Source organism: Populus trichocarpa, chromosome 9, assembly GCF_000002775.5.
Source record: "Populus trichocarpa isolate Nisqually-1 chromosome 9, P.trichocarpa_v4.1, whole genome shotgun sequence".
NCBI classification, from domain to species: Eukaryota; Viridiplantae; Streptophyta; class Magnoliopsida; order Malpighiales; family Salicaceae; genus Populus; species Populus trichocarpa.
The window spans coordinates 4,494,202-4,521,656 of NC_037293.2; the positions used below are offsets into that span (position 1 = coordinate 4,494,202).

At 34.1% G+C, this 27,455-nt stretch overlaps 3 protein-coding genes across 12 annotated transcripts; 2 read left to right on the forward strand and 1 right to left on the reverse strand.

The window, feature by feature from the left end:
* Positions 1–3,411: 3,411 nt before the first annotated feature.
* LOC7468627 (E3 ubiquitin-protein ligase RDUF1) lies at positions 3,412–4,930 on the reverse strand. Its single transcript, XM_002313385.4, has one exon. It carries the CDS (start codon positions 4,850–4,852, stop codon positions 3,824–3,826), a length of 1,029 nt encoding a protein of 342 aa, XP_002313421.4. The 5' UTR covers positions 4,853–4,930; the 3' UTR covers positions 3,412–3,823.
* A 5,516-nt stretch (positions 4,931–10,446) lies between these two features.
* Positions 10,447–17,820, forward strand: LOC7468626 (pumilio homolog 2). Of its 3 annotated transcripts, none has more exons than XM_024607951.2 (10): positions 10,447–11,628; positions 12,296–13,881; positions 13,970–14,111; positions 14,289–14,396; positions 14,831–15,043; positions 15,129–15,239; positions 16,045–16,239; positions 16,417–16,591; positions 17,370–17,455; positions 17,572–17,820. In XM_024607951.2, exons 1-9 carry the CDS (start codon positions 10,996–10,998, stop codon positions 17,408–17,410), a joined length of 3,204 nt encoding a protein of 1,067 aa, XP_024463719.2. In that variant the 5' UTR covers positions 10,447–10,995; the 3' UTR covers positions 17,411–17,455; positions 17,572–17,820. The 3 variants fall into 3 exon arrangements, with proteins under 3 accessions (XP_024463719.2, XP_024463721.2, XP_024463718.2); XM_024607953.2 differs by having other exon boundaries at positions 10,447–10,804; positions 11,016–11,628; positions 17,370–17,820; XM_024607950.2 differs by having other exon boundaries at positions 17,370–17,820.
* Positions 17,821–23,918: 6,098 nt separating this feature from the next.
* LOC7468625 (transcription factor BOA) lies at positions 23,919–27,366 on the forward strand. 8 transcript variants are annotated; one of them, XM_024608928.2, is made up of 4 exons: positions 23,919–25,640; positions 25,770–25,871; positions 26,049–26,089; positions 26,192–27,366. In XM_024608928.2, exon 1 carries the CDS (start codon positions 24,125–24,127, stop codon positions 25,172–25,174), a length of 1,050 nt encoding a protein of 349 aa, XP_024464696.1. In that variant the 5' UTR covers positions 23,919–24,124; the 3' UTR covers positions 25,175–25,640; positions 25,770–25,871; positions 26,049–26,089; positions 26,192–27,366. The 8 variants fall into 8 exon arrangements, with proteins under 8 accessions (XP_024464696.1, XP_024464697.1, XP_052311928.1 ...); XM_024608929.2 differs by having other exon boundaries at positions 23,919–25,225; XM_052455968.1 differs by having other exon boundaries at positions 23,919–26,089; positions 26,192–26,999; positions 27,133–27,366.
* The last annotated feature ends 89 nt before the right edge of the window (positions 27,367–27,455 follow it).

Below are 27,455 nucleotides of genomic sequence, written 5' to 3' on the forward strand. Positions count from 1 at the left end.
CTAATGACTTGAGACTTAAAAATTTTTTAACCTATCATTTTTTTTACATGAAAAAAATTTATTCAGCAGCAACAAGCTTCCAACATGTATAGTTAACAACCTAACTGTCATAAAGTGATTCTACCTCAGTTTCCCTATCCTTTACAACCCTAGCACGCAGGAGTTTTTAAATAAGTAGCCTTCTTGGAAATTCAGGATCAAAATAGGTAAATAAGGATGTTATGTGGGAATCAAATTTGATGATTTAAAACAAATTGATTTTTTTCATGTTTTATAATTTAATATTAAATTAGTTGAAAATTAAACTTGTATCTAAGATTTCATAGATTGCAAGTTTAGAGGATCATCAAAGTCTAGAAATTTCACTCAGGCTTGCTTGGATCCCACTTTTTTATAAATTCATGTTCTTTTAGTTTTATTATTCAATATTTATTTAATTAGAGATTGAACTCCGTTATTTTTTATAGAGTTTTTCTTTGATTTTGAAAATTATTTGAGTTATCTTATGTCTTTTTATTTGTCGTTCTTTGTTAAATTTAATTTTTTTTAAAGATACATTATTTTTTAATAAATTAAATTAATGAATTAAATACAAATATGAAATACTCGCTCTATAATATTTAATTTAATATAAATAAAAAGATCGTATCATGAGATTTCAATATTCATCTATTAATCACCAAAAAAATTTTCTTGTCACTTGAATATTTTTTCTAGTGAAAAACAAATATTGAGTGATTGAGTGGAGTCTAGGTTTATCATGAGATCATATGGAAGATGGTACCCCTACCTCCTCCCATTAGGCATCCATGGTGAGCTAGGAGTATATCTAGGATTGAGATAGGTGACCCGCGCCACGTCGCGGGTTTACCTTTTATTTTCACAAAAAAATTAGGTTTTAATGCCGACAGGATCTAAAGCTATTCTGGGTTCTACAGAAGGTAGAACTCAAGTCTATCTTGAGTCCTACACCGCCCATGAACCAAGGCTATCTTGGGTCCTGCACATGACAGGACCTAGGGCAATTTGGGTCCTGCACCCGGCTCCTGTACACTAAAGACTAAACGCTATTTTGGATCCTCTATCTTCGGTCTTGCACCTGGTACGGACCCAAGGCTATTTGGATCTTGCACACAGCCGAACTCAAGGCTATTTGCGTCCTCATTAGCCAGGACCTAAGGCTATTTTGGGTTATGGAGCCTGCAGGACCTAAGGCTATATGAGTCCTATCCTGGCCAAGACCCGAGGCTATTTGGGGTACTGCCCCGGCTGAACCCGATGTTATTTTGGGTCCTGTCCCGGTGGGTTCTACACCATTGTGGACCCAATATAACCATTTATAATATTAATAATAATATTTTTCTTGTATGTTAAAGTTCTTATATTTTTTAATTATTTTTCAAAAAATATGTGGTTTTTCTTCAATGGTAATAATTTTTTTTTTTCAATTTACTAATAATAATAACAATAATAATACTAATAATAATTTATAATTCTACCCTTCAAATCAAATCTATTATTGTTTTTTAATAATAATAACAATTATTATGATATTAATAATACTATTTTTTATATTAATACTTTTAATTATAGTAAAAATAATAATATTTATAACACAAATAATACTATTTTTAACTTTAATACTTTTAATTGTAATAAAAATAATAATATTTATAATAAAAATAACAATACTTTTAATATTAATACTTTTAATTATAGTAATAAAAATATTTATAAGATAGATAATAATATTTTATCATATTAATAATAATATTAAACTTATCTGATCAAAATTTATACAATAATATTTTTTCAAAATTTTTTTTAATAATAACAATAATGATAATTGTTATTATATTTTTTTTCAATTTTCTTCTATTCTTAATATTAATACTTTTAATTACAATAATGATAATAATATTTAGAATATAAATAATGATATTTATCATATTAATAATAATATCAAACTTGCCTGACCAAAGTTTCTATAGTAATAATTTTTTTTGAAAAATTTATTAACAATAATAATAATGATAACTGTTATTATATTTTTTTTATTTTTCTTCTTTGCAGGGTCTGCCAATCCATTCGGCGGGTCTCTAAACCCAAGGGCTGTGAGAACAAACCTCGGCAGTCGGGTCTGCAGACCCTGCCTTGCGGGTATGCACACTCTAGGCTCGCAAGTTTGCAGATCCCAGGCTTGCTAGGCTGCAGACCCGCTCGCCCCGAGGCTGTAGCTAGGCACGCGGGTTTGCCCCTAGCGCCCAAGGTTGGGCAGACCCCGGGCTAGGTGTTTGCATGCTAGGGCCTCAACCAACCCTAGCGCCTAGGCAAACTCTGCGTCAGGTGTCTGCTGCCTGGGGCCATGGCCAGGCGTGCGTAGGCGGGCCAGCTTCCTGGTTTGGCAGCTTTAGCGCCAGGTGTCGACAACCTGAGTTAATTAATTAATACTTTTAATTACAATAAAAATTATAATATTTAGAATACAAATAATAATATTAAACTTGTCAATTTTAAAGTTTATACAATAATATTTTTTTAAAATTTATTTTTAACAATAATAATTATTATAATTGTTATTATATTTTTTTTCTATATGGGAGGATAAAAAATAGAAGTTATCTCAGTAGCAAACCGCTAATATATAAATCTCCTCTTCCACTTTCTGCACTCTATTTAGCATCATCGTTGTTGTTTCAGGCAAAGCTATTATCCTCAGCTTCAACCAGCTCACCATATTAACATGTTGCACCGTGTTTTTTTTAAAAAAAAAAGTTTATTAAAATTTAATATGATTTATATATTTTGATTTGTATATACTGATATTAAAAATAATTTTTAAAAAATAAAAAAAATCATTGATATAAATTTTAGTATAAAGAATTATTTGAAAAAAAAACCACTACCAACTGCTATCCTTATTCGTGCAAAGTTACATACATCCTTCAAGGATTTACAACCTCATCAATGTAATACTTGGATTTAACTTCATCATCATTGCTCAAAGCTCCAAATTGAGACCACTCACGACACTGTGAAGTTGAACAAAAGGCAAAAGAAAGCCGAAAATGTAAGCACATGCAAGCAAAAGCTGGTGCTTTTTTAACCAATCTGGCCAGAAATTCCAGACACTCGTCATTTTACAAATAAAAAATGGATCAGAAATGCCCCATGAAAGCATTAAACTAGTAGTGCCATAATTAATTTGACCAGCAAATATGACTGATCCGATCTCATGCTGCTTTTAAGCTCTTCTTGGTAGAACAATAATATTTTTGTGCCGCGAGGCAGGATCGGATTCAAATGACAACTGAGCAAAATTCAGTCACCAATCCCAGCTAGATATACAGCAAGCACTCAACAACAGTGTGATTTGCATGAGAAGAGCAGTAAGAAAACAAAGACAAGAACTTAATAGAATGAATGCCAAGGTTAAAATTTAATTGATTGCAGTAGATAACAAGGAAATGCTTTAAGACTAAGGCCTTTCGCTCTTCTACTACATTGCGGATTAACACCTACACCTTCAGTTCAACTATCTTCTAAATTTCAGAAACAACAAAACTGAATAATTTATCCTTTTGCTGCAAATACAAAGAATTTTTCAATATGAAGAGATAAGAAATCTCTGCTCTCTTTCAGTAAATGAAAAAAAAAAATTAATTCTTAACCTGTTTTAAGTGCCAAGTAGACAGATACATTTATGTGAAGGATAAGAAGAAGCAATCAAGTGATATCACCGCATACAAGCGCCTTCCTCAACTTCCACATCCAATCCTCTTCTCCTCCTTGTCACGCGACTTGAATAACTTCTATCAATCGATCAAGGTTCTTCAGATCCATCACGCATTCTTGACGACGAATTAGGCCTAATCCTCCTTAAAAACGAAGCCATACCACGAAAAACTCTCCTAAAACCCCCAGTACCACTAGTACTCTCTCTTCTTCTACTCCTCCTAGTCACCCAAGAATCCCAATCACGAGACGGCCAACTGCTCCCGTTAAGCCCACCATTCCCACCACCATCCATCTCCGTAAAAACACCCGGAAATTCTCTCTCTCCACCTCTCCTTCCCCCACTAAACCTCCCAACAGCAAACCCACCACCAGGCAACCTCCATACAGTTAGCCCCACAAGCTCCCCTTCCACCTCCTCCTCTCTGGAATTCTCCACAGGCAACTCGTGCCTGCAAACGGGACAAGAGTTTCGCATCGCAAGCCAAGGAAAAATGCAATCAGAATGATAAATATGCTTACAAGGCATCTCACGAGCTTCGTTTCCTATCTCGAACGCCTCTTTACACACTGCACAGTACGTCTCCGAAATCACATGCGTTTCGTTTATTTCTACACTCGGCATTGATTCAATCACGACTTTCGATGCCGGCGGGTTAGGAACCGACCGGCCTAAACTGTTTATCTCTATCTGTGATAACTGGTCTAGTAAACGGTCAAAACCTGAACCCATTAAAAACTCAGACATCATCTCCGGTACGGGTCGGAGACCCGTACCGATTCCATCGTCATAGTAGAACTCGTAGGCGCTTCCATCTTCGTTGTCTTCAGCAGCGGCGGCAGGGGTGGTTCCGCGGAGGACGACCACTGGGTTAAACGAAGACCGGTCGCCGGCGTTGCGGCGGTTTCGGGTAAGGTTGGAAACCCGGCTACGGTTTTGACGGATATCAGAGGTGGAGTTGGATTGGATCTCTTCGACGAACCCACCGTCGCAGTGAGGACACGTGATGTTGCTTGTGTGGCTGTGTTCTTCGTCTTCGTTGTGAGGTGAAACGGTGACGAAGCGTGAGCATCTGTAACACCAATACGACGTCGTCGTCGTCGTCGTTGAAGCCATGACCAGATAAGCGAGTATCTAGAGAGAGAAACAGAGCAATAATTATTGAGACAGGAAGAAGGGAGAAATGGAGAAGGGGAGGAATGGGTTTATAAAGGGAAGAAGCGTGGACGGTGCCTTGAATATAAATTAGAGGGTTGATGTGCAAATCTAACACATGATGTTAGCGCGTGAATTCCACGGAGTTAAGCGCTTTCAATAACCGGGGGCCCTTTAAGCGCCCCTGGTATTTTATTTTGTTTCAATGTCGTCCCTTTCTCTTACGAAATTTAAAATGGGACCCCAACCTAACCTGAATATCATTATAATATATAATTTTTCTTTTCTCGATTAAAAATCTAAATAATCCATAACCCAAATAACTTGAATTGATGATCCATAAATATACCATCATATTGAATTCTAAGATTCCAAATCATAGAAGCACCAATTTCAATCTGTATCTCTTCTTTGTGTCAGTAAAATATTTGTATATAAATTCTTTTATTTTATTTTATTTTCTTTTCTTTTCTATCCTCCATGAGAAAATTTGATGTTCTATTAATTAAATCATTTCCTATTTTTAATAGATTATTATTCAATTGTCCATAAAAATTACATAAATAAAATTGATTGTAAAACTAAAATCTCTAGGGGAATTTGAAAAACAAAATCTTAGATTTTAGGGTATTTAGAGTGTGATATTAGTTGTTTTTTTTAAATAATTTTAAAAATATATTAAAATAATATTTTTAAAATTTAAAATTTTATTTTTTAAATTAACGTATCAAAATAAAAAAAATAAAACAAAAAAATTATAAAAACATGATTAACTCAGCCAAAACAGCACGTAAACAAGTCACCGGGAATTAAGTTAAACTTCTTCACACGTGCGAGTAAAGGGTGGGCGGTGATGGGCAAGGGCGGGGGGAAGGAACTGTGCTTCAAATTTAAAACGAAGATAAGATGAGACAAGGGGGCGCGTAGGGTTTGACCGGAGAAGCAGAAGAGAACGCCCAGTTTGAAAATTCAAAGCTAAAAGGAAAGTCACCAGTCACCTGTTGATTTGAGGCGTTTCGCAGAAGATTCAAAACGCCGTTTGTCTCGTTACTCTCCACTGTCGGATGGATTGGGCCCTACTTGTCCAAAACCGAGGACTCTGATTTTTATTTTATCCTGCCATTAGATTTTATTTAATTATTGCTCCAATTTTAATCCTTCCCTGCGGACTGATTCGGGTGGTAAAAACAAATTGTTCCAATTCATAAGGAATTAGGTGTGTTTAGTTACTAGGTGTATGAACATTTCCTGTGACTTTTATTGTTTTTTTCCTCTTATTTTCTGAACTTCTTAAGGGCATATGTTTGAATCTCTGCGGCATAGTTTTGAAACCGACCTGGCCTGGTGGTGACTCGGATCCAGCTGACTTGGGATTGAAACTAGACCGGGTTGAAAAAAAAATAAAAGAAGGAAAAATCTGGTGTGACCCGGTTGACTCGGTGACTCAGTCAAAAACTCGGTTGCAACCCGTTGATTTTTTTTACTAAAATGACATCGTTTTGATTTAAAAAAAAATAACCAGAATAACCCGATAATCTAGTTAAAATTCAAAATCCAAACCTTGAACCAGGTTGGATCTGAAAACCATGTTATGCGGGTTAGAAATCCCGAATGATTTTTGGTGACAGCTACAGATAAAAAGACAAAAAAGAGAAAAGAAAAAAGAGGCGAGCTGTCTCTCATGAATCCCATGGATTAGGGTGCCTGTATTTCTGTTTAGGTGCATGCGTTTAAAGCAAGTAATTATTGGGCTGCTAGATGCTATGGACTGTTACTTATCGTGTGACACAAATTAGGTTAAAAATTAAATAGAAGTGAATTAGATGGTTTTCTTGTGATGCGTTACAGGTTAGATTACATTTTTAATGTAAAAAAAAATATTTAGTCATTGCTAGTATTTTTTTTTAGTAGAAAAATTATGCAGGGTTTGATTTGAAACTATCAAACAACCCAAGTCAACATGGTTAATTTATCAAACTCATAACTTATATTATAATATCGAGATAATCCTGTAAAAAATAAATTAAATAAAAGACCAAGTTTATCTGCCAAACTCGAAACGCATGTCATGAGATTAAGATAATCCTATAAGCAAATTGAAAGAAATTATGAAGCTCGATTCTCAATCAGTCCATTGTTGAAGAATAAAATTAAAAAAAAATCAACCTAAAAAACAACACAATAAAACGACTAAAGTATACCTGATTTATCCCAAAAAACCTATGATTCATGTCAAGAGATCAAGATAATATCATAAAAAATAAAGTAAAACAAATCATAAAGCCTAGTTCATAATCAACCCAATATTAAATAATTAATTAAAAAAACTAATTAAAAAAACTCAAATCATTAAATATTAAAGTAAACACGTAAAAAAATAAATTATAACAAGTCATGAAATTAAATTGTCAATTAAAAAAGACCATTGCAATAAAATATGTTTTATAAACATCGCCTTTTTTATTTTATTTTTATTTTTTTGTCAATGTAAATGTTGATGTTAATTTTTAATTGATAGTGTTAATTAATAATAATAGTAGTGGTATGCACAATTGGCATCTGGATATATTTTTTAAAGTGAACAAAATTGACAAGGCTTTCCTAATGCCCGTCTCTTTGACTAGTGAGATCTCTTTCTTCGCATCATCTTCCACGTCATTTTTCTAGACGGTAAGGCACCCTCAACGCAAATTTATTTATTTTTTAAGGTGTTTTTAATTTAAAAATATATTAAATAATATTTTTTTATTTTTAAAAATTATTTTTGATATTAATGCATTAAAATAATTTAAAAATATCAAAAAATATTAATTTAAAATACTTTTAAAACATAAAACAAACAAGACCTGAATATCCAATTGATATTGTATTGTGTCATTTCCCACCCAATCCATCGTGCGATCGTCTTGTGTGAAACCTTACGCTCCAAGTTGAAAGTGAAAAGTGGCTGAGAAAAAATAAACATTGACTCGGTAAGAATGTCGTGGTTCTATAAACCTCAAATATAATCACGTTTACCTTGTTCATCGGTCAAAAAGCATTATAATGTATTTATTCATGCGTTGACGCTGTACTTTTAAAAAAATCTAAATTTTTTAAATTTATTTGGGATTATTTTGATGTAAAAATTAAATTTTAAAATAAAAATATATTATTTTAATAAATTTTAAAATAAAAAACACATGAAAAAATAATATTTATCGTAATAACAATGTGCTGTGGAGTTCACTCCTGTCTTATAGCCATCCCCAATTTTCACCTGCGTGAGATTTCATGCTGCTAGGTTCCATTGAAGGCTTGGCCCATTAGAGTATAAAAACCACTCCAAACCAAGCGAAACAGTTAAGCCCATTTGTTTTATTAACAATAATAAATAAAAATTCTTAAAGGAAGCGGGAATTTATTGTACCTTTTCTTGTAAACTGCTATTTATTAAAATGATATTTTTATTTAATTTTTTAATTTTTTTCTTAATTTTCATTTTATTTTTTAATATTAAATTTATTAGAAATTAACATTTCGTGACTTTTGATGAAGTTATCTTCGTCTTATTATTTAGATCATAAATTTAATGGGTTAATCCTGGTTGACTCGAGTTATTTTTTTTGTCATTTTAAAAAAAATTATTCATCAACATTGAATTGATTGAGAATTGATCTTCATAATTTGTTGCAATTTGTTTTTTATTGGATTATTCTGGTCTTATGACCCGGATCACGAGTCTGGTAGATTAATCCGGATTGTCTCGGGTCATTTTCTTGGATCCTTTTATAGTTGATTTTTTTTTCTTAGCTTCAACATTCAATGTTGAGTTTATTGGAAACTGATCTTTATACTGTGTTTTTTATTTGCTTTTTATGAGGTTATCACGGTCGTGAAAAAAAACCGATTAAAACTGATTAAAATTTTAAAAAAAAATGACCGGTTCGGTTTGGTTTTATAAGCTTGAAACCGAAAAAACTGAACCGAAGCTAAACCAAAAAAATTTGAAAAAACCGAGCCAAACTGGTTTGAACCGGTTTTTTCCTAAAATGACCGAACCGAATCGAAACCGGTCGGTTTGAACCGGTTTCAGTTTTTTTTCAAAAAACCAGTTTTGGTTACTTTTTTTTGATAAAAACCAAACCGAATCGAAAATAATCACCTCAAAACCAACATCTCCAAGCCTTCTTGACCTTAATTATATTGTGATATTTTAAAAATCCATCTTTTATCCGGCAAAGCTCTTGAGAACCGATTGCCAGTTATTTATTTCTTGGAAATCTAATAACCAAAATAAATAAGTTTTTATATCTCATTTTGAGAATTAAAAAAGAAAATAAAAACGAGAATGATATTAAACAACATGAACATTTGCCTATAACCAACCCCATCATGATACGAGACCTGCCCAACATGTCAACGTTAATGCAATAAATAAATAAAAGGAAACCCTAGGCATTGAACGTCGCCATTCACATAGGAAATAGGTAGCCAAAATCAAATGGGCTTTGCTTCTTTCTAGAAAAATCGGAGTGAAAAGATCTTTAACCCATCATCGGACGAGGAAAAATAGAAAGACTTCTCGTTTGCTGTTTCTTAACGAAAACAAAAATGGTAATGAATTCATCAGAAAAACAGAAAGGAAACATGTCTACTACACATACAAACCATTGATAAAAAGGGAAGTAAAGATGGTCGAGAGATATTTTAACTCAACCTACCTGTACTTTCCCTCTTTAACTTACTTTTCAATTTTAATTAATAATGTCTAAAATAAACAAATAAATAAACAGAATTAAAGTAGGGGTGAGTAAAAAAATTAAAAAACCGATTAAATCAAGAAAACTAAAAAAAAAACAACAAAAAAAACAGAACCATAAAAAAAAACTGATTAAAATTTTAAAAAAGACCGGTTTGGTTTCAGTTTTATAAGCCTGAAACCGAAAAAACCGAATCGAACCGAACCCAAACAAGAAAAAACCAAGCCAAACCGAAAAAACCGAGCCAAACAGGAAAAAACCAGTTTGAACCGGTTTTTGTCCTAAAAAACGAACCGAACCGAAACTGGTCGGTTTGAACCGGTTTTGGTTTTTTTAAAAAATTTTGGTTTGGTTATTTTTTTAATAAAAACCGAATCGAACCGAAAATAACCACCGCTAATTTAAAGTGTGTTTTGGGCGTTTCAATAAAAGTTTTTTAAAATTTTAATTATTTTAATATATTTTAAATTATTTGAATATTTTAATATTAAAAATAAATTTTAAAATTTATTTTTTAAAATAAATAAATATATATATTTAAAAATAAATATTTTTAAAACCAACCATTTAAATCCTGTTTTGGGACACAGTGGAGAGGACCAAAAACCAAACATCATTATCTTTATTTCTCCGACTACCAACTTCCCTCCATCGGTCGGTTATCACTTGGTCAATTGCCCACATCTTTAGGACTTGACAAAATAATATTTTGTTTTTTCCCTTTTCTTTTCCTTTTTTTTTTCTCCTTTTCTTTGTAGGTTTCAAAAACCCAAAAAAAGAATTTTTTTAAAAATATATATAAATATCTTACTGTATTTAATCAACTCCTGTGGTGGTGATATTGGATACTCAATTCACTCCAACATTAGAACAAAACCCTAAGGGTTCTTGTAAGAACCAATCGCCGCCAGATTGATCTTCTCCTTCAATAGAAGTATAAAACACTTTTCCTCTCTTGTTTCTTGAAGAAAAATTTCTTCTCTTTCATTATCTCTCTTCCACATACAATATTTGTTGCATGTAAACATGGTGCACAAAGTTGTGTACTTTGTTTCATGAAATTGATTATGTAAGACAGGAGAGGAAAAACCCATCCTTCTATGTTGCTGTTTTATGCTTGAAAATGGAACCTTTTTGCAGTTAGGACTGGGTAATTATATTCATCCATAAGGTAGGTGTAAAAGTTTTGATCTTTTTTCTAGTTAAAAAGTTACCATCTTCAAGCTGTAAGTAGGGTCTTGGCTATTTCAAGCGTATGCAAGTTTTAATTTTCGAGACTGTTTAGGGTGTGATTATAAGTTGTGGGTGTTGATCAGTTTTTGAGTTGTTATAGTGGGTAATGGTCAAATTGGAGTCTTGAATATGTTATCTGAATTGGGCAGGAGACCGATGATAGGAGCTAATGATGGATCATTCGGTGATGATTTAGAGAAGGAGTTAGGGTTATTGTTGCGTGAGCAACGTAGGCAAGAGGCTGATGATCGTGAGAAAGAGCTCAATTTGTACAGGAGTGGCTCTGCGCCTCCAACCGTGGAGGGTTCATTGAATGCAGTCGGGGGCTTGTTTGGTGGCGGAGGCCATGGTGGTGCCTCTTTCTCAGACTTTGCTAGCGGAAAAAATGGGAATGGGTTCATAACCGAGAAGGAGCTTAGGTCTGATCCAGCTTACTTATCTTACTACTATTCGAATGTGAATTTGAACCCAAGGCTTCCGCCTCCTTTGCTGTCGAAGGAGGATTGGAGGTCTGCACAGAGATTGAAGGGTGGAAGTTCTGTTTTAGGCGGGATTGGAGATAGGAGGAAAGCTAGTGGAGCTGACAATGGTAATGGTAGATCAATGTTTTCAATGCCACCGGGGTTTGAATCGAGGAAACAGGACAGTGAGGTTGAGTCAGAAAACGTTTCTGGCTCCACCGAATGGGGAGGTGGTGGGCTGATTGGTTTACAAGGATTTGGATTTGCCAGCAAACAGAAGAGCCTTGCTGAAATCTTTCAGGTTAATTTCTATGATTTTGCTTAAGTCATGTTTCCTTTTGTTTGTGAATTTCTATTTTTTTTGTGTGGTATCTTCTTTTTATCTTTATGGCATCAAGAATATCATTGGATTATTTTCCTTGAAATTTCAGATGTGGTATTCATTACTTCCTATTAAGGTTTGACACGTAATCTGATTTGTGCATGGAAGAAATAAAGAAGTGTTTTGCTGTCCTTTTCTGATTGCCTACTTTTAATGTTATTGAAAATCAGTTTTGTTTTCTTGGGCTATTTTATCTGTGTTTGTTGAGTTCTCTATGGCTTGCAATCATTTTGCATTCAGTTTGTTAGTGTGCAAAAATGGTATAGGTGATGTATCAAGAATCTGGCCATGACAAATTGATACAATAAATAGTTATTTTTATTCTCAAATACATGCGAAGTAGTCAATGAACTGCTCAGTATGTTTAACTTGTGAAGTCTGAGGAGCTTTTGGTTGTAATGTGGGATTTAGTTATGTCTGTGAATGTTCAGAGGCCATTGTGAGGCCTATGCAAGACATATACTTTGAACTTGAGCTTTGGATTGTGATTGAGTTTCAAGTGCATCATATATGGCCTAAAAGTTGCCTCCTTTGGATTGTTCACTCCGCTATTATTCTTATGATCTGGTGTCTTGTATCCATGCAGGATGACTTGGGCCGTACAACTCTTGTGACAGGCCCCCCATCTCGCCCAGCTAGCTGTAATGCGTTTAATGAAAATGTTGAGACCATAGGTTCAGCTGAAGCGGAGTTGGCTCATTTGCGCCGTGAATTATCATCTGCAGATAATTTACGATCGAGGGTGAATGATCAGGGCTCATCTTCTGTTCAAAATATTGGCCAGCCATCTTCTTATAGTTATGCTGCTGCTCTTGGTGCCTCCTTGTCTGGGAGAACTACTCCTGATCCTCAACATGTTGCCAGGGCTCCTAGTCCTTGTCCTACACCCATTGGACAAGGGAGAGTTACCACATCTGAAAAGAGAGGCATGTCTAGTTCAAACTCATTCAATGGCATCTCATCTGGTATGAGGGAGTCTGCAGAATTTGCAGCTGCCTTTTCTGGCATGAACCTGTCAACAAATGGTGTAATAGATGAAGAAAGCCATTTGCCATCACAGGTTGAACAGGATGTTGACAACCACCAGAATTATCTCTTTGGTCTCCAAGGTGGTCAGAATCATCTGAAGCAAAATACTTACTTGAAGAAGTCTGAATCTGGGCATTTACACATGTCTTCTGCTCCTCAATCTACCAAATTGTCATATTCTGATTTGGTTAAGAGCAATGGTGGTGAGCCAGACCTCATCAGCTCATCCTTGATGGCTGATAGGCAGGTTGAACTGCAAAAGTTGGCTGTTCCTAGTGGAAATTCTTACATGAAAGGATCACCTACCTCCACCCTTGGTGGTGGAGGTGGCTTGCCTTCACAGTATCAGCATCTAGATGGTATGAATTCATCACTTCCAAACTATGGATTGGGTGGGTATTCCATAAATCCAGCACTGGCATCCATGATCGCTAACCAGCTTGGCACAGGTAACCTGCCTCCATTATTTGAAAATGTTGCTGCAGCATCTGCTATGGCCATGCCTGGAATGGACTCAAGAGTGCTTGGAGGAGGTTTGGGGTCTGGAGCAAATCTAACTGCTGCTTCATTGGAATCTCATAATCTTGGGAGAGTGGGGAGTCCCATGGCAGGAAGTGCTCTTCAGGCTCCTTTTGTTGATCCGGTGTATCTCCAGTACTTGAGGACTCCTGAGTATGCTACTACCCAGCTTGCTGCTATTAATGATCCCTCAGTTGATAGGAGCTACTTGGGTAATTCATACTTGAATTACCTTGAAATTCAAAAGGCTTATGGTTTTCTGTCATCTCAGAAATCACAGTATGGAGTCCCATTAGGTGGTAAATCTGGTAGTTCTAACCATCATGGTTATTTTGGGAATCCTGGCTTTGGTGTTGGTATGTCATATCCTGGAAGTCCCCTGGCAAGTCCTGTCATTCCAAATTCCCCAGTTGGACCTGGGAGTCCCATAAGACACAATGAGCTGAATATGCGTTTTTCTTCTGGAATGAGTAACTTAGCCGGGGGCATCATGGGACCCTGGCACTTGGATGCAGGATGCAACATAGATGAAAGCTTTGCATCATCCCTATTAGAAGAATTTAAGAGCAATAAAACTAAGTGTCTTGAACTTTCAGAAATTGCTGGTCATGTTGTTGAGTTCAGGTATTTATTGCACAAAAAATCATCTTATGTTCATTCATTATGTTATTGTTTTGATTTAATTCAATGATTTGTAATCACTTACGAGCAGTGCCGATCAGTACGGGAGCCGATTCATTCAACAAAAACTTGAGACTGCCACAACGGATGAGAAAAATATGGTTTATCAGGAAATCATGCCCCAGGCTCTTGCTCTGATGACTGATGTGTTTGGTAATTATGTAATTCAGAAGGTACCAGATATCTATGCTTTGTCAATATACATTTTGTTATGTTTTTATGGTTTCTTCTTATGAAAGTGTCTGTATTTGTATATAGTTTTTCGAGCATGGGCGTCCATGCTTTGTTAATATACACTTTGTTATGTTTTAATGGTTTCCTCTCATGAAAGTGTCTGTATTTGTATATAGTTTTTCGAGCATGGGCTTCCATCACAGAGAAGAGAATTGGCTGGCAAGCTTTTAGGTCATGTTTTGACACTTAGCCTTCAAATGTATGGCTGTCGAGTGATCCAGAAGGTACCGTTAGCTTTTCTACCATGTTGCAATTTAACGTTACATGATACACCCTGAAACATCTTCATTTGTGGATTGTATTATGATGGTGCCTGAAAGTATAATTCCGAGGAAAAAAATGTTTACTTCTGGTTCATGTGAAAAGTGTGGGTCAAATGGCTCAAAAAATCCTTCATTATTGGGGTTGTGGACACCAATTTGCATAATGAAGTGTCCTGCATTTGCACCTTGGTGACAACAAAGTTACCTATTCTGAAGGGTGCTTGTATTCGTGTCTTGCTTTGGCCATTGCACCATAGAATAGAGTAATTTGCCTTGATTATGCACGAATTTATGGAAATCCTTTGAAAACACTCACCAATCAACCTAAGTCCAATATTATCAAGTGCACCTACTGAAGTTGTTGATTGTAACATATTATTTTTTATATTGTTCAGGCCATTGAGGTTGTTGACCTAGAACATAAAATAAAGATGGTTGAAGAGCTTGATGGTCATGTAATGCGGTGTGTACGTGACCAGAACGGGAACCATGTCATCCAAAAGTGTATCGAATGTATTCCTGAAGATAATATTCAGTTTATTGTCACAACATTCTTTGATCAAGTCGTGATTCTCTCCACCCATCCATATGGGTGTCGTGTGATACAGGTTTGAAATGGTTTCTTGCATTTTTCAATTCTGTGGACCTTTCTGGAAGAAAAGAAAATTACATGGCCATTTCTTTAATTTGCAGAGGATACTGGAGCACTGCAAGGATGCAAAGACACAGAGTAAAGTTATGGATGAGATTTTGGGAGCTGTTAGTATGTTAGCACAAGATCAATATGGAAATTATGTGGTTCAGGTTGGTTTTTCCTTTCAAGGACTCCCACTTTGGATGCATATATGCCACTACCTTTCTGATTGAGTGCTATAACTTTTATCTCATGTAAGCTACTGGGTATGGACAGTACAGTTCTCTGTTTTTCATAAAAGAATTGGTGTTGATGTTTCCTTACAATTTATGAAAAGTGGTCAAGGTATTCTTGAGAAAACAGGAAGGAAGTCTTAGCAGTTTTTAGGAATTTTAATGTGTTTTTGATACAGCTTGGCTGAATCTCCAGCTCTATTGCCTTCATGTTTCTCATCCTTTATCTCTGTCAGTGCTTTAGGAACATCCATTCCTGCTTTGGAAGCTCTATCACGTGAATGAGTTTCTTGTCATTATCCCCCTCTAAGACGTGGTTCTATTTGGTAATTAGATAAATACAGCCATCAATAGAGTGTATTCCATTGCTTCTCTTATTTCTCTTACAAAAGAGTTATGTGCACCCCTGTATTTTTTTGAACTGACCAATAACATTTGAGTGCTACATAAGCAGCATACTAATGACATTTATTTGATCCATATGCAAGCATACTGATAATATTTAAGAAAGAGATCGCTTCTTATGGAATTATGAATAAACTTTCATTTCTAAGATACAGATGCTGTCATTTCTTTTGTTACTGTTTTATGGCAGTTGGAATTTCTTCTCCGGATGCTGCTTATTAGCCATGCTGTGTGTTTGTAGAAATTACATTTCCCAATTATTGTTAATCAGACTTGTCGTGTTGTCTTATTTGTAATCTTTATTGATTTGATTGGGTACTGGCTTCTGTTTTAACAGCATGTGCTGGAACATGGAAAATCTCATGAACGATCTGCTATCATCAAGGAGTTAGCTGGGAGGATTGTTCAGATGAGTCAGCAAAAGTTTGCCTCCAATGTTGTAGAGAAGTGTTTAACATTTAGTGGTCCTTCTGAACGTCAACTACTGGTCAATGAAATGCTAGGCACCACTGATGAAAATGAGCCTCTTCAGGTTTTGCAACTTTCTATGCACTTTTGCTAGCTAGAGTCAAAGAACTTTGTAATTTTCAACTATCTATATATATTTATGTGCGCGTGTGCATTTTTCAAATTTTGCATATGCCCATACCATGATTAAGCATAATCATTTCCCAATTTCTTCTGCTAATGTTTCCCCTCATCTGTCCAGGCAATGATGAAAGATCAGTTTGCTAACTATGTTGTACAAAAAGTGCTGGAGACATGTGATGACCAACAACGTGAGCTGATCCTTACAAGAATAAAAGTTCATTTAACTGCATTGAAGAAGTACACCTATGGAAAACACATTGTTGCACGTGTAGAGAAACTTGTTGCTGCTGGGGGTAGGCATTATTTCATGCTTATGATATTAACCTGATTTTGATTTGTAAATATGTCTGTATATTTGAAGTAAATAGCACTAGTACCTTTTCACCTTCATTGGGGACCTCGGCATGGCACATACTAGTAAATTTTTGAACTTTTGTCACTCAGGATCCCTGAGAACCTTAGTGGAGCATTAGGCTCTGAAAGAGGAAGGTTAATGTGTTTAAAATAGCTGCTCCATGTGGTTTGAAGACATCTATCTGCCTCTCTCATTTGCAGTTTCAGTCTGTTTGAGAGCATGATTAGTTACCTGGAATTTACTGTTGCATCTTGAAGTTATCTGCCAATTATTTGTTCATAAATTTCACCAAACCAATAATTGACTGAGTTATTTTGCATTACTATGGGTTTGCATACATTTGCATTTGCATATAAGCATATGTTTTGCTTTGGAAAGTTGTCATTCAGTACCTGTGTATACATTCTTCAATTGACTTCCTCCAAAAAATGAGCCTATTGTTAAATGTTTCATGAACGCCCTGTTGATTGACAATATAAATGTATAACTGAGACATGGTTATGTAAAGAAAGTTTATGCTTTCATTACCATTTTCTCCTCTATAGAAACAAAACAGACCTGGTGTATGCAAGACGAAGCTGGTAATGCTTTATAGCTGTGATGCTTTATAGCTATTTTGTTCTGAACTATATCTCATGTCATATTGCTATGTGGTAGTAAGACCATACAATTTCTTCAACATCGACTAGCTCTCATTAATCTTAAATTGCTTGCAGAAAGGAGAATTGCCGCGCAGTCCCTGCACCCTGCTGCTTAGTTCTAATAGGAAAGAAAGTTGTTTGTACAGCTAACCGAAGCTAGTGTGAGCTTCCTCTCTTTCTTCCTTCCTGTTTTAGAGCTACGTATTTACCTATCTTTTCAGAGAGGTATGGGCTGTTTGAAAATAAAGCTGCTTGTACCTGAAACTGTACATTGTAGTTTAAGGTTTATACATAGAGTCGAGCAAGCTGAGGTTCAGATGTTGAATACAACCTGATGCCCCCTGCAGAGGAGTTAAATGACATACGACTTTTTAAGGGTTTAAAAATGTGGAGGTAGTCTAAACGTGATATGTACAAATGTTGCTATGTGGAGAGCTGCTAATGTTTAGGTGAGGCCAGAGTTTCATTCCCATGTATCCGGATTTGACTTTTTTTTCTTCTCTTAAAGTACATTTTTCTTTCGTTATTCAAGTGTGGTTTATGTTTGTGCGAGTGTGGTTGCTATATATCTATTATCTTGTAATGATGCTTCTGTGGTTCTCTTCTTGCGCCTGCGTCTCTTGCTAGAGAAAGAACAACCTTGTTCAGTTGTGATTTCTCATCCTTTATTTGTCTTCTGCGCTCCCCTTTTGGGCTGATCAAAGTTTGCTTGTTAGGCAGGGAAAACCAATTTTTATCTTCTTTTGAAGTTCACGAATTCTTTTAATGAGAGTAATAATAATACTACTCGAAAATAGATCGAGCATTCTCACATAATTGCTTCATGTGCTGATGGGATCTTCCTTCATGCTATCCCCCTGATTGCATTACAGTTTTGAAAGGGTTGGAGAGATGTTCACTTGCCATTAAAATGTCACTGTATCCAGTTTCAATCTGTGGAGTTTACAGACAAGCAGGGAGAGACATGTATTATATTTGTTGGTGAGAACTCTCGAACTTCAATTTTTTTTCGAGTCCAGGGGTGAAGAATCCAGTCGAATTTTAACGAAACTAACCAGCAGTTGTTTCACCTACGTTCAAGTGAAACAACTAATGTTCTAGAAGAGCAGGTTAGCTTCTGTTTTAAAAATATTGACATGAATAATATAAAAAAAAAACCTCGCAAATAATCTCAAACACACAAGCCTGCAATTTTCGTTTATAATCGCAATAATCTCAAATATATAAGAAAATTAGTCTGAAGGGACATAATTGTTCCTAAATACTGGGTAATGTAGAATCAGTTATCACCACATATGAATAAGCAATGCGACATGTTAAAAAAAAAAAAAAAAAAGATGTAGGGTGTTTGGTTGTGTAGTAATAGTTGTTTTTTAAAATGTTTTTTATTTGTAAATGTATTAAAATAATATTTTTTATTTTTTAAAAATTATTTTTGACATCAACATATAAAACGATATAAAAATATAAAAAAATAATTTAAAAATAAAATAAAATAAATATTTTAAAAAAACATTTTTGAAACAAAAAAAATAAAAATATACATGCATAGAAAGAATCAAGAAAAGCTCCCATATCTATTACAAAAGACTACTCAAGCCTACATGGGACTCCTAAATTAGTTAATCGTCAGTTTCATCATCCTCGTCGATCTTCTGCTCAAAGCCTCTTGGCCCAGACCCTGCTATCACCTTTCTGTTCTCCCCTCCCTCCTTCTTAGACTCCTGTTCCTTCTGAAGCTTCTTCGTCTCCCTTTTCTGCAAGAGATTAGTCACTCCCAGGCAGATTACCTGCAACCAAACAAGCCACCTCAATTTAGCAACAGTCCACATTCCAAAGTCAAAACTTTTATCAGCCGCAGTAAGAAAACCCATAATATTATGTGAATCTTGAAAGTAGTGATTAGAAATCACCTCAATGATGAGAATGGATAGAGCAGACTGGAATGATAGTGCCGCCTCCACCATCATTTGTGGTGGACAACTTCTGATGGAAACTCTCGAAGTGGGGCTGTATCTGAAGGCACGACGACGACTTCTTCAGGGTTGGCTTAAATTCTCCAGATTTGCATGCTCCTCAAGAACTTCCTTGACCACCAAACCAATATCTTACTGTCATTAATTTATGGTCATATTCATGCATTTAATATTACACGCATGCACGTACTATTCCGAGGAAATTCAAATATATTTTTGTTTATTTTGATACTTTATATTATTAGAACATATGATATATTGATGACAAGTTTCTTTTATTAAAAAATAAGAAATATATTAAATTAATTAGTTTACAATAGATGCATTAGAGATGTAATCCTCACATTGACCATGATACTGCTGGAAAATACACAATAATATATAACATATAATGTTATATAATAATTATACATATTAATTAGATCTCCTATTTCTTGGCTCAACCAAATATCTAATTAAACCTAATTAATTCTTTAAAGAACCCTTTTCATAAATCACTTTTCAACAACCAAATGCAGCCTAATACATGTGCTTGATGAATTAAACTAACCCTATATGTGTTTCCTTAATTTTTTCATTCATTTAACGCTATATATTAAATTTTTTTATGTTTTTTTAATTTCATCCTTTAATTAAAATTTTTAACTTGTTAATTTTTTAAAAATAATTTGGTCTTCCTTCTCATTGTGGTTTCTTCTTTATTTCTTTTGTGAAATTGTTTTTTTTTAGCCTATTAATCCAAAATTATCTATCCTCTCATTTTTTTTTTTTAAAAATTGATCTTTATTATTTTAATTGCTATTTTTTTCTTTAGAATTATTTTTTTGTGATTGAGTTTTATTTGTTAAATTTCATCATTTAAAATTTTATTTATTAAAAGCTTGGTTTTGTGGTTTTTCCAGGATTAATGCTTCTAAACAAATGGCTTGAGTATTGGGTTTTAAAAGCTAACATGGGTTTATATTGTTTTTTTTTTTACTTATTTTCTTTTTCGATCTTATTACTAAACATTGATTTTTTTAAGAAAAAAAAAGGTTTCATGGTTTTCTTTATTTTTTCTTTTATAGGGTTATCTCGATCTCATGACCTGACATGTGAGTTTAACGAGTTAACTTGGGTAGACTTACATCTTTTTATTTTTTGGATTTTGATTATTTCTCTTTTCTCATGGTTTTCTTCATTTTTCCTTTTATATGGTTATCTCGATCTCATGATCTGACTTGGGAGTTTAACGAGTTAACTCGGGTGGGTTTGCATCTTTTTATTTTTTGGCTTTTGATTATTTCTCTTTTCTTTTGGATCCTCTTGTGTGATTAATTTTTTTTATATTTTATTTTTCAATATTTAATTTGTTGAGAATTGTTCTTCATATGATCCAAGACACTGGTTTTATAAACTAACAAGGGTTGACATCAATTTTTTTAACTGATTTTTTTCCCATCTCATAATACCTTGGTTTTTTAAAAACACGGGTTTCTTTATTTTTTTCGTTTTCTTTTATGTCAGGTTATCCCGATCTCATAACCTAACTTGTGGTTTTGATGGGTTGACCTGAACATATTTAGACCTTTTTTTTACTTGCAATTGTTATTTTTTTTATCATTTTGTATGTTTATTGTTTTTTTTCAATTTTATCATTTAATATTTAATTAGTTGAAAATTAAGTTTCAAAGTTTTTCAAATCTATTGCTTCTAGTTAAATAACTCGGGTAATGAATTAACACTAGTTGATATCATATTTTTTTTGCCTATTTTTTTTGTTGTTTTCATCATCAACATTAATTTTTCTAATTCGACATTAATTTTTTTCTTTTTTTTAAACTTGCTTATATAACATCATTTTTTTTTCTCAATTTTTTTTTAATCTAGCTAACAATATATAGAGCACTAGTCACATGACTAGATATTTATATATCTTGTTATTTATAATCAACTAGCAGTGATTAGTGTTGGTAATGAATAAGGATATGTGACCGACAAAGCACGTAATCGAATTTCTTAATAACTGAACCACTGGACTGTTGAGCTTGTGAATTTTTTTTCCCATTTGATTAATTAGAGAATATATCACGATTCACGTTATTACATGAGGCGAGGCAAAGCTAATCTAAAATATTTTAGGAATGAAAATTAAAAAAAAAAACCCCAAAATAATTAATGAAATATTATGGAGAAAGACTTGTTGTATTGTGATTAGAACAATACAATAATGGTTTCCACCGCAGCAAAATCCAATGAATTGTCCATCAAGAGCAAAAGATATATTTTTTTTCTGGGTTCATTTGTTATTATAAAATCAATCAAGGTTATAATGGTCTTTTCATATTTTTCTAGTAGTGGGGCAGTGTCCTTGATGGAGTGACGGTGAATCTTCAATATGCTTTTCTTTCTTCTACTTCGGAGTATGATATCGACAGTTTATTTTTTATGGTTAATTATTGTCAATTTTTTTTGTTCACTTTATTTACTATTGATATATTTTTTAATTATTTTATTAAATTAACCTGACTTATTAACTCAATCAAATCAATAACATGAATTTCAAATCTTTTTTAATTTTTTTAAAATATTAATGTAGCTTGAGTATTTTTTTATATTAAAAAAATTCATCTCCTCTGGCAGCGTGTCTCATGCCACTATCTAATAATATACAAAAACAAGTTGGTAGCTTTTTTCATATTATTATCATTTAACACAGAGAAAATAATTAACATGTCACCATCCATTCTAAAAGAAACAAGGAAGAATTATTCCGGGACGAATGATTCTTTCAATTGGCATTACATTATTATTATTATTTTTTTAAGAAAAATGCAATTGAGAAAGTGTGTATGTGGGCCAACCAGCTCATATTGTACCATACAGAGGGGCAAAAATTTAAGATATAATTTATTATTAGAAAATTTATTTATTTAAAATAAAATATATTATATTATCTTATATTTAAACACTAAAAATATAAAAATTTAAAATATTTTGCAGGGGCCGGCCCCTGCCCATACTTATTGAAATAACTACGAGAAAATCATTGAATATCTCTCTGGTTCATTATTTATCATTTCTTCAGAGAGAACTTTAAATTATTTTATGTAAATATATTTTCTTTAATTACATTTTTATCTGTTTAAAAATAAAGAAAAATCATGTTATATTACTCTCAAAATTATGCATGGACTTATTTTAAGGGGAGATATAAATAGAAAGATGAGAAAATTATAATATATATATCATGCTAAAATTAAAGTGATTTGAATGCTTTAGCATAGATTAAAAAAAAATCCTCTAATTCTCTCTCTTTGTTTTTTTTTGTTTTTTATTTGATGATATATATATATATATATATATATATATATATATATATATTTCTCTCTTTCATATGAAATTATTGTCGGGGTAATATCAATACTTTATATGTATAGATTATAAAACGGTCTATTTTATATTTCATGAAAAATACTATGTATAAAATACGTACTTATCTAGAGAGAGCTAATTAAGAACCCAAAGCTTATTAAATAAAATATTCCTTTTTCTTGTCACCATTTGAAAGAGATGGTTGCCTTGTTTTAAATATTACACGTTCCTGTTTTATATGGTTAAGGTTGTTGTTTTTTAAAATATGTTTTTAATAATAACATATAAAATAATTTATTTTTAAAAACTTTAACACGCAAATACTAAAAAAAAAAAAAAAAAGGTTTGATCAACCATTCTCTGCTACTAATATTATTATTTTTAAATAAATGTATTTCTTTTACTTTTTTTTATAGTCTATTTAAGAGTATAATTGCGGTTTTTTAAAATATTTTTTATTAAGAAATATATTAAAATAATATATTTTTATTTTTTAAAAATTATTTTTAATATTAGTGTATTAAAATGATTTAAAAATATATTAATTTAAAATAAAAAATATAATTTGTTTAAAAAACCTTTTAAAATATAAAAACAAACAAGATGATTCATCCACCGCTACAGCTGTAAGCCAACCACGGCTGTCTCATTGGTCCATCCCTAAAGAATAATAAAAAGAGTAGTCGTAGGGCAAAGACGGTTCTAAATTAAAGTTACTCCTGAAATTACCAATACAACCTCAAAAGTGCACCCCCTTTGCCGACTTGGCATTCAACAACCAGCCTTTTTCACACCAGTTAAGTACTTTCACTCCCCCAATCTACCACTATCCACATCTTACGTGTCCGTCCTTCATTGGATTACTTCACATCTGTCAAATAGATAAGGCGAGTATCCATCTCCTTCTTCGAGCTAGGAAGTGAGAAAGTGAAGATATTTAGAGGATAAAAAATATCTGGCAAAGTCATCCACGTTGGCATTGGTGCGAGACCAATCCATCCGGAATCTCTATCAGATATTGGGTTAATTGTATATTCCACCCCTATACTTTTTAAAGTTTATCAATATGGTTCATATGCTTTTATTTAATTCTTGATTAGTTAAGAACGTAGTTGATACTTCTCCGTGATTAAAATTTTAATCTTACATTATCTCATTTCAAGTTCTTAATTTATTTATTTTATTTTTATCTGTTAAATAAAATTGTATTAAATTAAGAATAGAGAGATAGAAGAAATAAAAATAAAAGTAAAAGGACTACATTTATAATATTATAGGGATGTAAAAAATACGATTAGCCCAGTGGATATTCGCACTTTTTCTCTCGCAAGAAAACACCCTCAAAATTATTTTCCTTCCTTTTTCTTTCCTGAAAACCAAAAAATCACGTCCACCGCTTCCCTTAATTATCTCCAATTTCTTCTCTGACTCCGATCCGCTTCTGTTTCCATTTCAAAAAAAAAAAAAAAAAAAAAATATTTCTCCAAAATTTAAGCTACCATGGGGGAAGAAGTGAAAATGAGTGAATACGAAATCAACGATGGTGAAGAGAACATCAACGGAGACGATGAAAGAGTTGCAGTGTGGGAGATAGGATTACCTACACCCGATGATCTCACTCCCTTATCACAAACGTTGATTCCACCTGAACTTGCTTCGGCCTTCAGTATCTTCCCTGAGCCTCACCGTACTCCACTCGATGTTAACCGCGCTTGTCAGACCACTCTCTCCAATCTCCGCGGTCAATTAAACGCCTTATCGTCTAATAACTTCAAGTCGTTCAACGAAACGACAGGTCAAACGCACGACCCTATTGTAGTCGATTTAGATAATAAAACCGGAGCGGTGGATCGGGACGGGTCTGGATCCGAAGCGAGGAAGTTGAGGAGGGTTGATTCTGAAGAGGAAGATTCAGCTTTGAGGACCGATAATTCGGCGGAAGACCCGTCGTCTGCGGCGGCGAGGACTTTGAAACGGCCACGGCTCGTGTGGACCCCTCAGTTGCATAAGAGGTTTGTTGACGTGGTCGGCCACTTAGGGATTAAAAACGCGGTTCCGAAAACGATTATGCAGTTGATGAATGTTGAAGGTTTGACTCGCGAGAATGTAGCCAGTCATTTGCAGAAGTACCGGCTTTATTTGAAGAGGATGCAGGGGTTGTCGAGTGAAGGACCTTCTGCTTCTGATCAGTTGTTTGCGTCCACTCCTTTGCCGCAGAGTTTTCCCGAGAGTAGTGATGGCGGCGGCGGCGGAAATGGGAATTTTGGAATCCCAATTCCGATGCCTTATCATCACCCTGCCACGGCGGGTGGGATGATGCCAATGCCAGTATATGGACATATGGGGATGCAAATGGGGAATAACAACGGTCATAATAATAATAGTAGTGATAACCACCAGCATCACCAAGTTAGTATTAATGGTCATCAAAACGGGTATAATGGAAATGTTGTTCATGGTCATATGTTTCAGCAGAGGGATTGGAATGGGAATCATTATGGTTCATACACGCATCATCCACATCAAGTTGCACCTAATGACAACATGTGATGTTGGGAGGAGATATTTTTTTGGCATGCTATAGAGGAAGAGAAAAAAGAGGTTAGTGCATCCATCCTCTCCAATGTCTTCCACTATCAAGCCTGCACAAAGACTTCCTTAAGATGATAATGACAAAACATTATGCTTACAGTTCGTGCATCCACAAACCCCTTGGCTGATAATACTTGTTATAACCGGGGGAGTGACAGTCGTATATTGATGGTCCATGTGCATGTTAGCATCACTTTAACAAAAAAAATAAAAAAATTCAGGCTCTTTCATGACTACTTAATACTTCCATTGTCATGACCCTTAATCTGAAAGAGCTTATTTCGAAGATGAGAAAAAAAAAAAACTTGCTAGATGAAATATATGTTAATTTGCACCCTTGTACTGAAGTAGGCCCGTCTATAGATGCTGGGAGGTGCATTTTGCTGCATCCGTCGCCGTCCTACCTTCGTCTCAAAACTTTTAGGTCTACCTATCAGCCTATGTATTTTGAATGATGTTTTTTATACATTTGGGTTTACAATTCATTTTCCCCTCTCTTTTGTCCTTTCGATTCTATTTTGCATAATGTTGTTATGTGATGGTTTGTGTGCAGATCGATTTAGTATGGTTAGAATTTTGCTTTTCATTTTCTATGACACAAGTCAATCAGGTACCAAAAAAGAAAAGAAAAAAGCTTTTTCCAGCAAAAAATAAGGTATTTATATTTCATGATTTGATGCAGTACTTATGCTGGAGTGGTCGTTAGTCATTTTCTTTTATTTTTCTTGTATTGAGAATGAATTATATAGCCTTATCTTGCCAACTAGTGCGATCTCTTTGAGCTGATTTTGATGCCCATTGATTCAGACTTGTACTAACTTTGAGCTTGCAGGTTTGTAGCCTACCTATGTTTCAATAAGGTCCCCATTACAGGTTCCAAGATTCCCATCCCTGCTAATTGCATACTTTCTGTTATTGGACCTTTAGCTGGCTGGCTGAGAGCTATTTTTATTAAAATTATCCCTTTTTCTGTAGATTCTGGAGATTGAGCAACCTGATGTAACTCTTGTGAGTTGCTGAGATTTCCGCTCTTCACAGACATTAGAGGGTTCGCAGGAAGAAATGCGTGGAGTCATATCCAAGGCATACTTCTTCCAGTGGTGATTTAGGTTCTGCACGCGTCAGGAAAACTTGCAATCCTTCTTTGAATATATCTCTAATTGTGGTTACCTGATGGCAGCAGGAATCTCACATATTACTTATTGCCGCTTCCACATTGATAAGTCATAGCTTACATTCTTAACTTGTTCTTCAATTGATAAATGCTAATGTTTTTTTTTGTATTATTGGATATGTTGACCTTTCTTTTAGGGTAACCTAGCAAATCTTTAAAGAAACGCTACGCAAAGTCAGCCTGTCAGCTTTACCTTTTTTACCTCTCTGTTTTTACTTCTAATTCTTGTTCATTTCTAGTTGTCTTGAAAGTTTGCTGATTATCGAACTTAGCTGCGTGTACTTATATTAACGCTGAAAAATTGAACTTTTAATGGAAGCCTTTTTAAATTTTGGTGGAAATTTTCTTTATGGAAGATTCTATTTTTATTTTGAATGTTTTGTTCGCATTTCTTGAATCCCTTTTGCTATTCTGCCATGTTTAAATTATTGTTTACTCTTATGAGGTAAATTATACATTTGACTTTTCAGACGTGAAGTTGAGTTGTAGGTCTTAAATTCCTAGCTTGTAATAATGGCACTATCTCTGAGGGGGGAGTATTAACATAAGAGTCTTGTCGGATCATGGGAATATTTTGAATAGGCTTTGATCTAATGCTGGTTGCTGCAGGTACGAAGTTAATGTATGAAAATATTAATTATTGAACTAACAGGCATTTAAACCATGGGTTCATAAAGCATGCATCAAATGCTGCTGTTCAAGGATTTATAGAACTGAACTTCCTATTTTGAGTCTTTGACAGAAGAAACCACCTGTCAGACGAGGATGGTTGTTGATATACAATGGCTTCGAAACAACAGGGCAGGATCAACCCCTCATTTTTGATCCTGGACACTTTTGAATTCGTCCCCCATGGCTCTGTTAATTTCTCAGCTGTTGAAATCTGTTGAGATGTTTTATGTACTTTTTATTTAGGGAAAGGGCGGATATTCTGAATTTTTCCTGTCTCTGAAATTGCTTGCTCACAGTTCCTCTCTCTCTCTCTCTCTCTCTCACTCTCTCTCTCTGTGTGCAGTAAAAAGTTTAGTAAAGCAATGAGAAGAATGTGAATTAAATATAATTGAT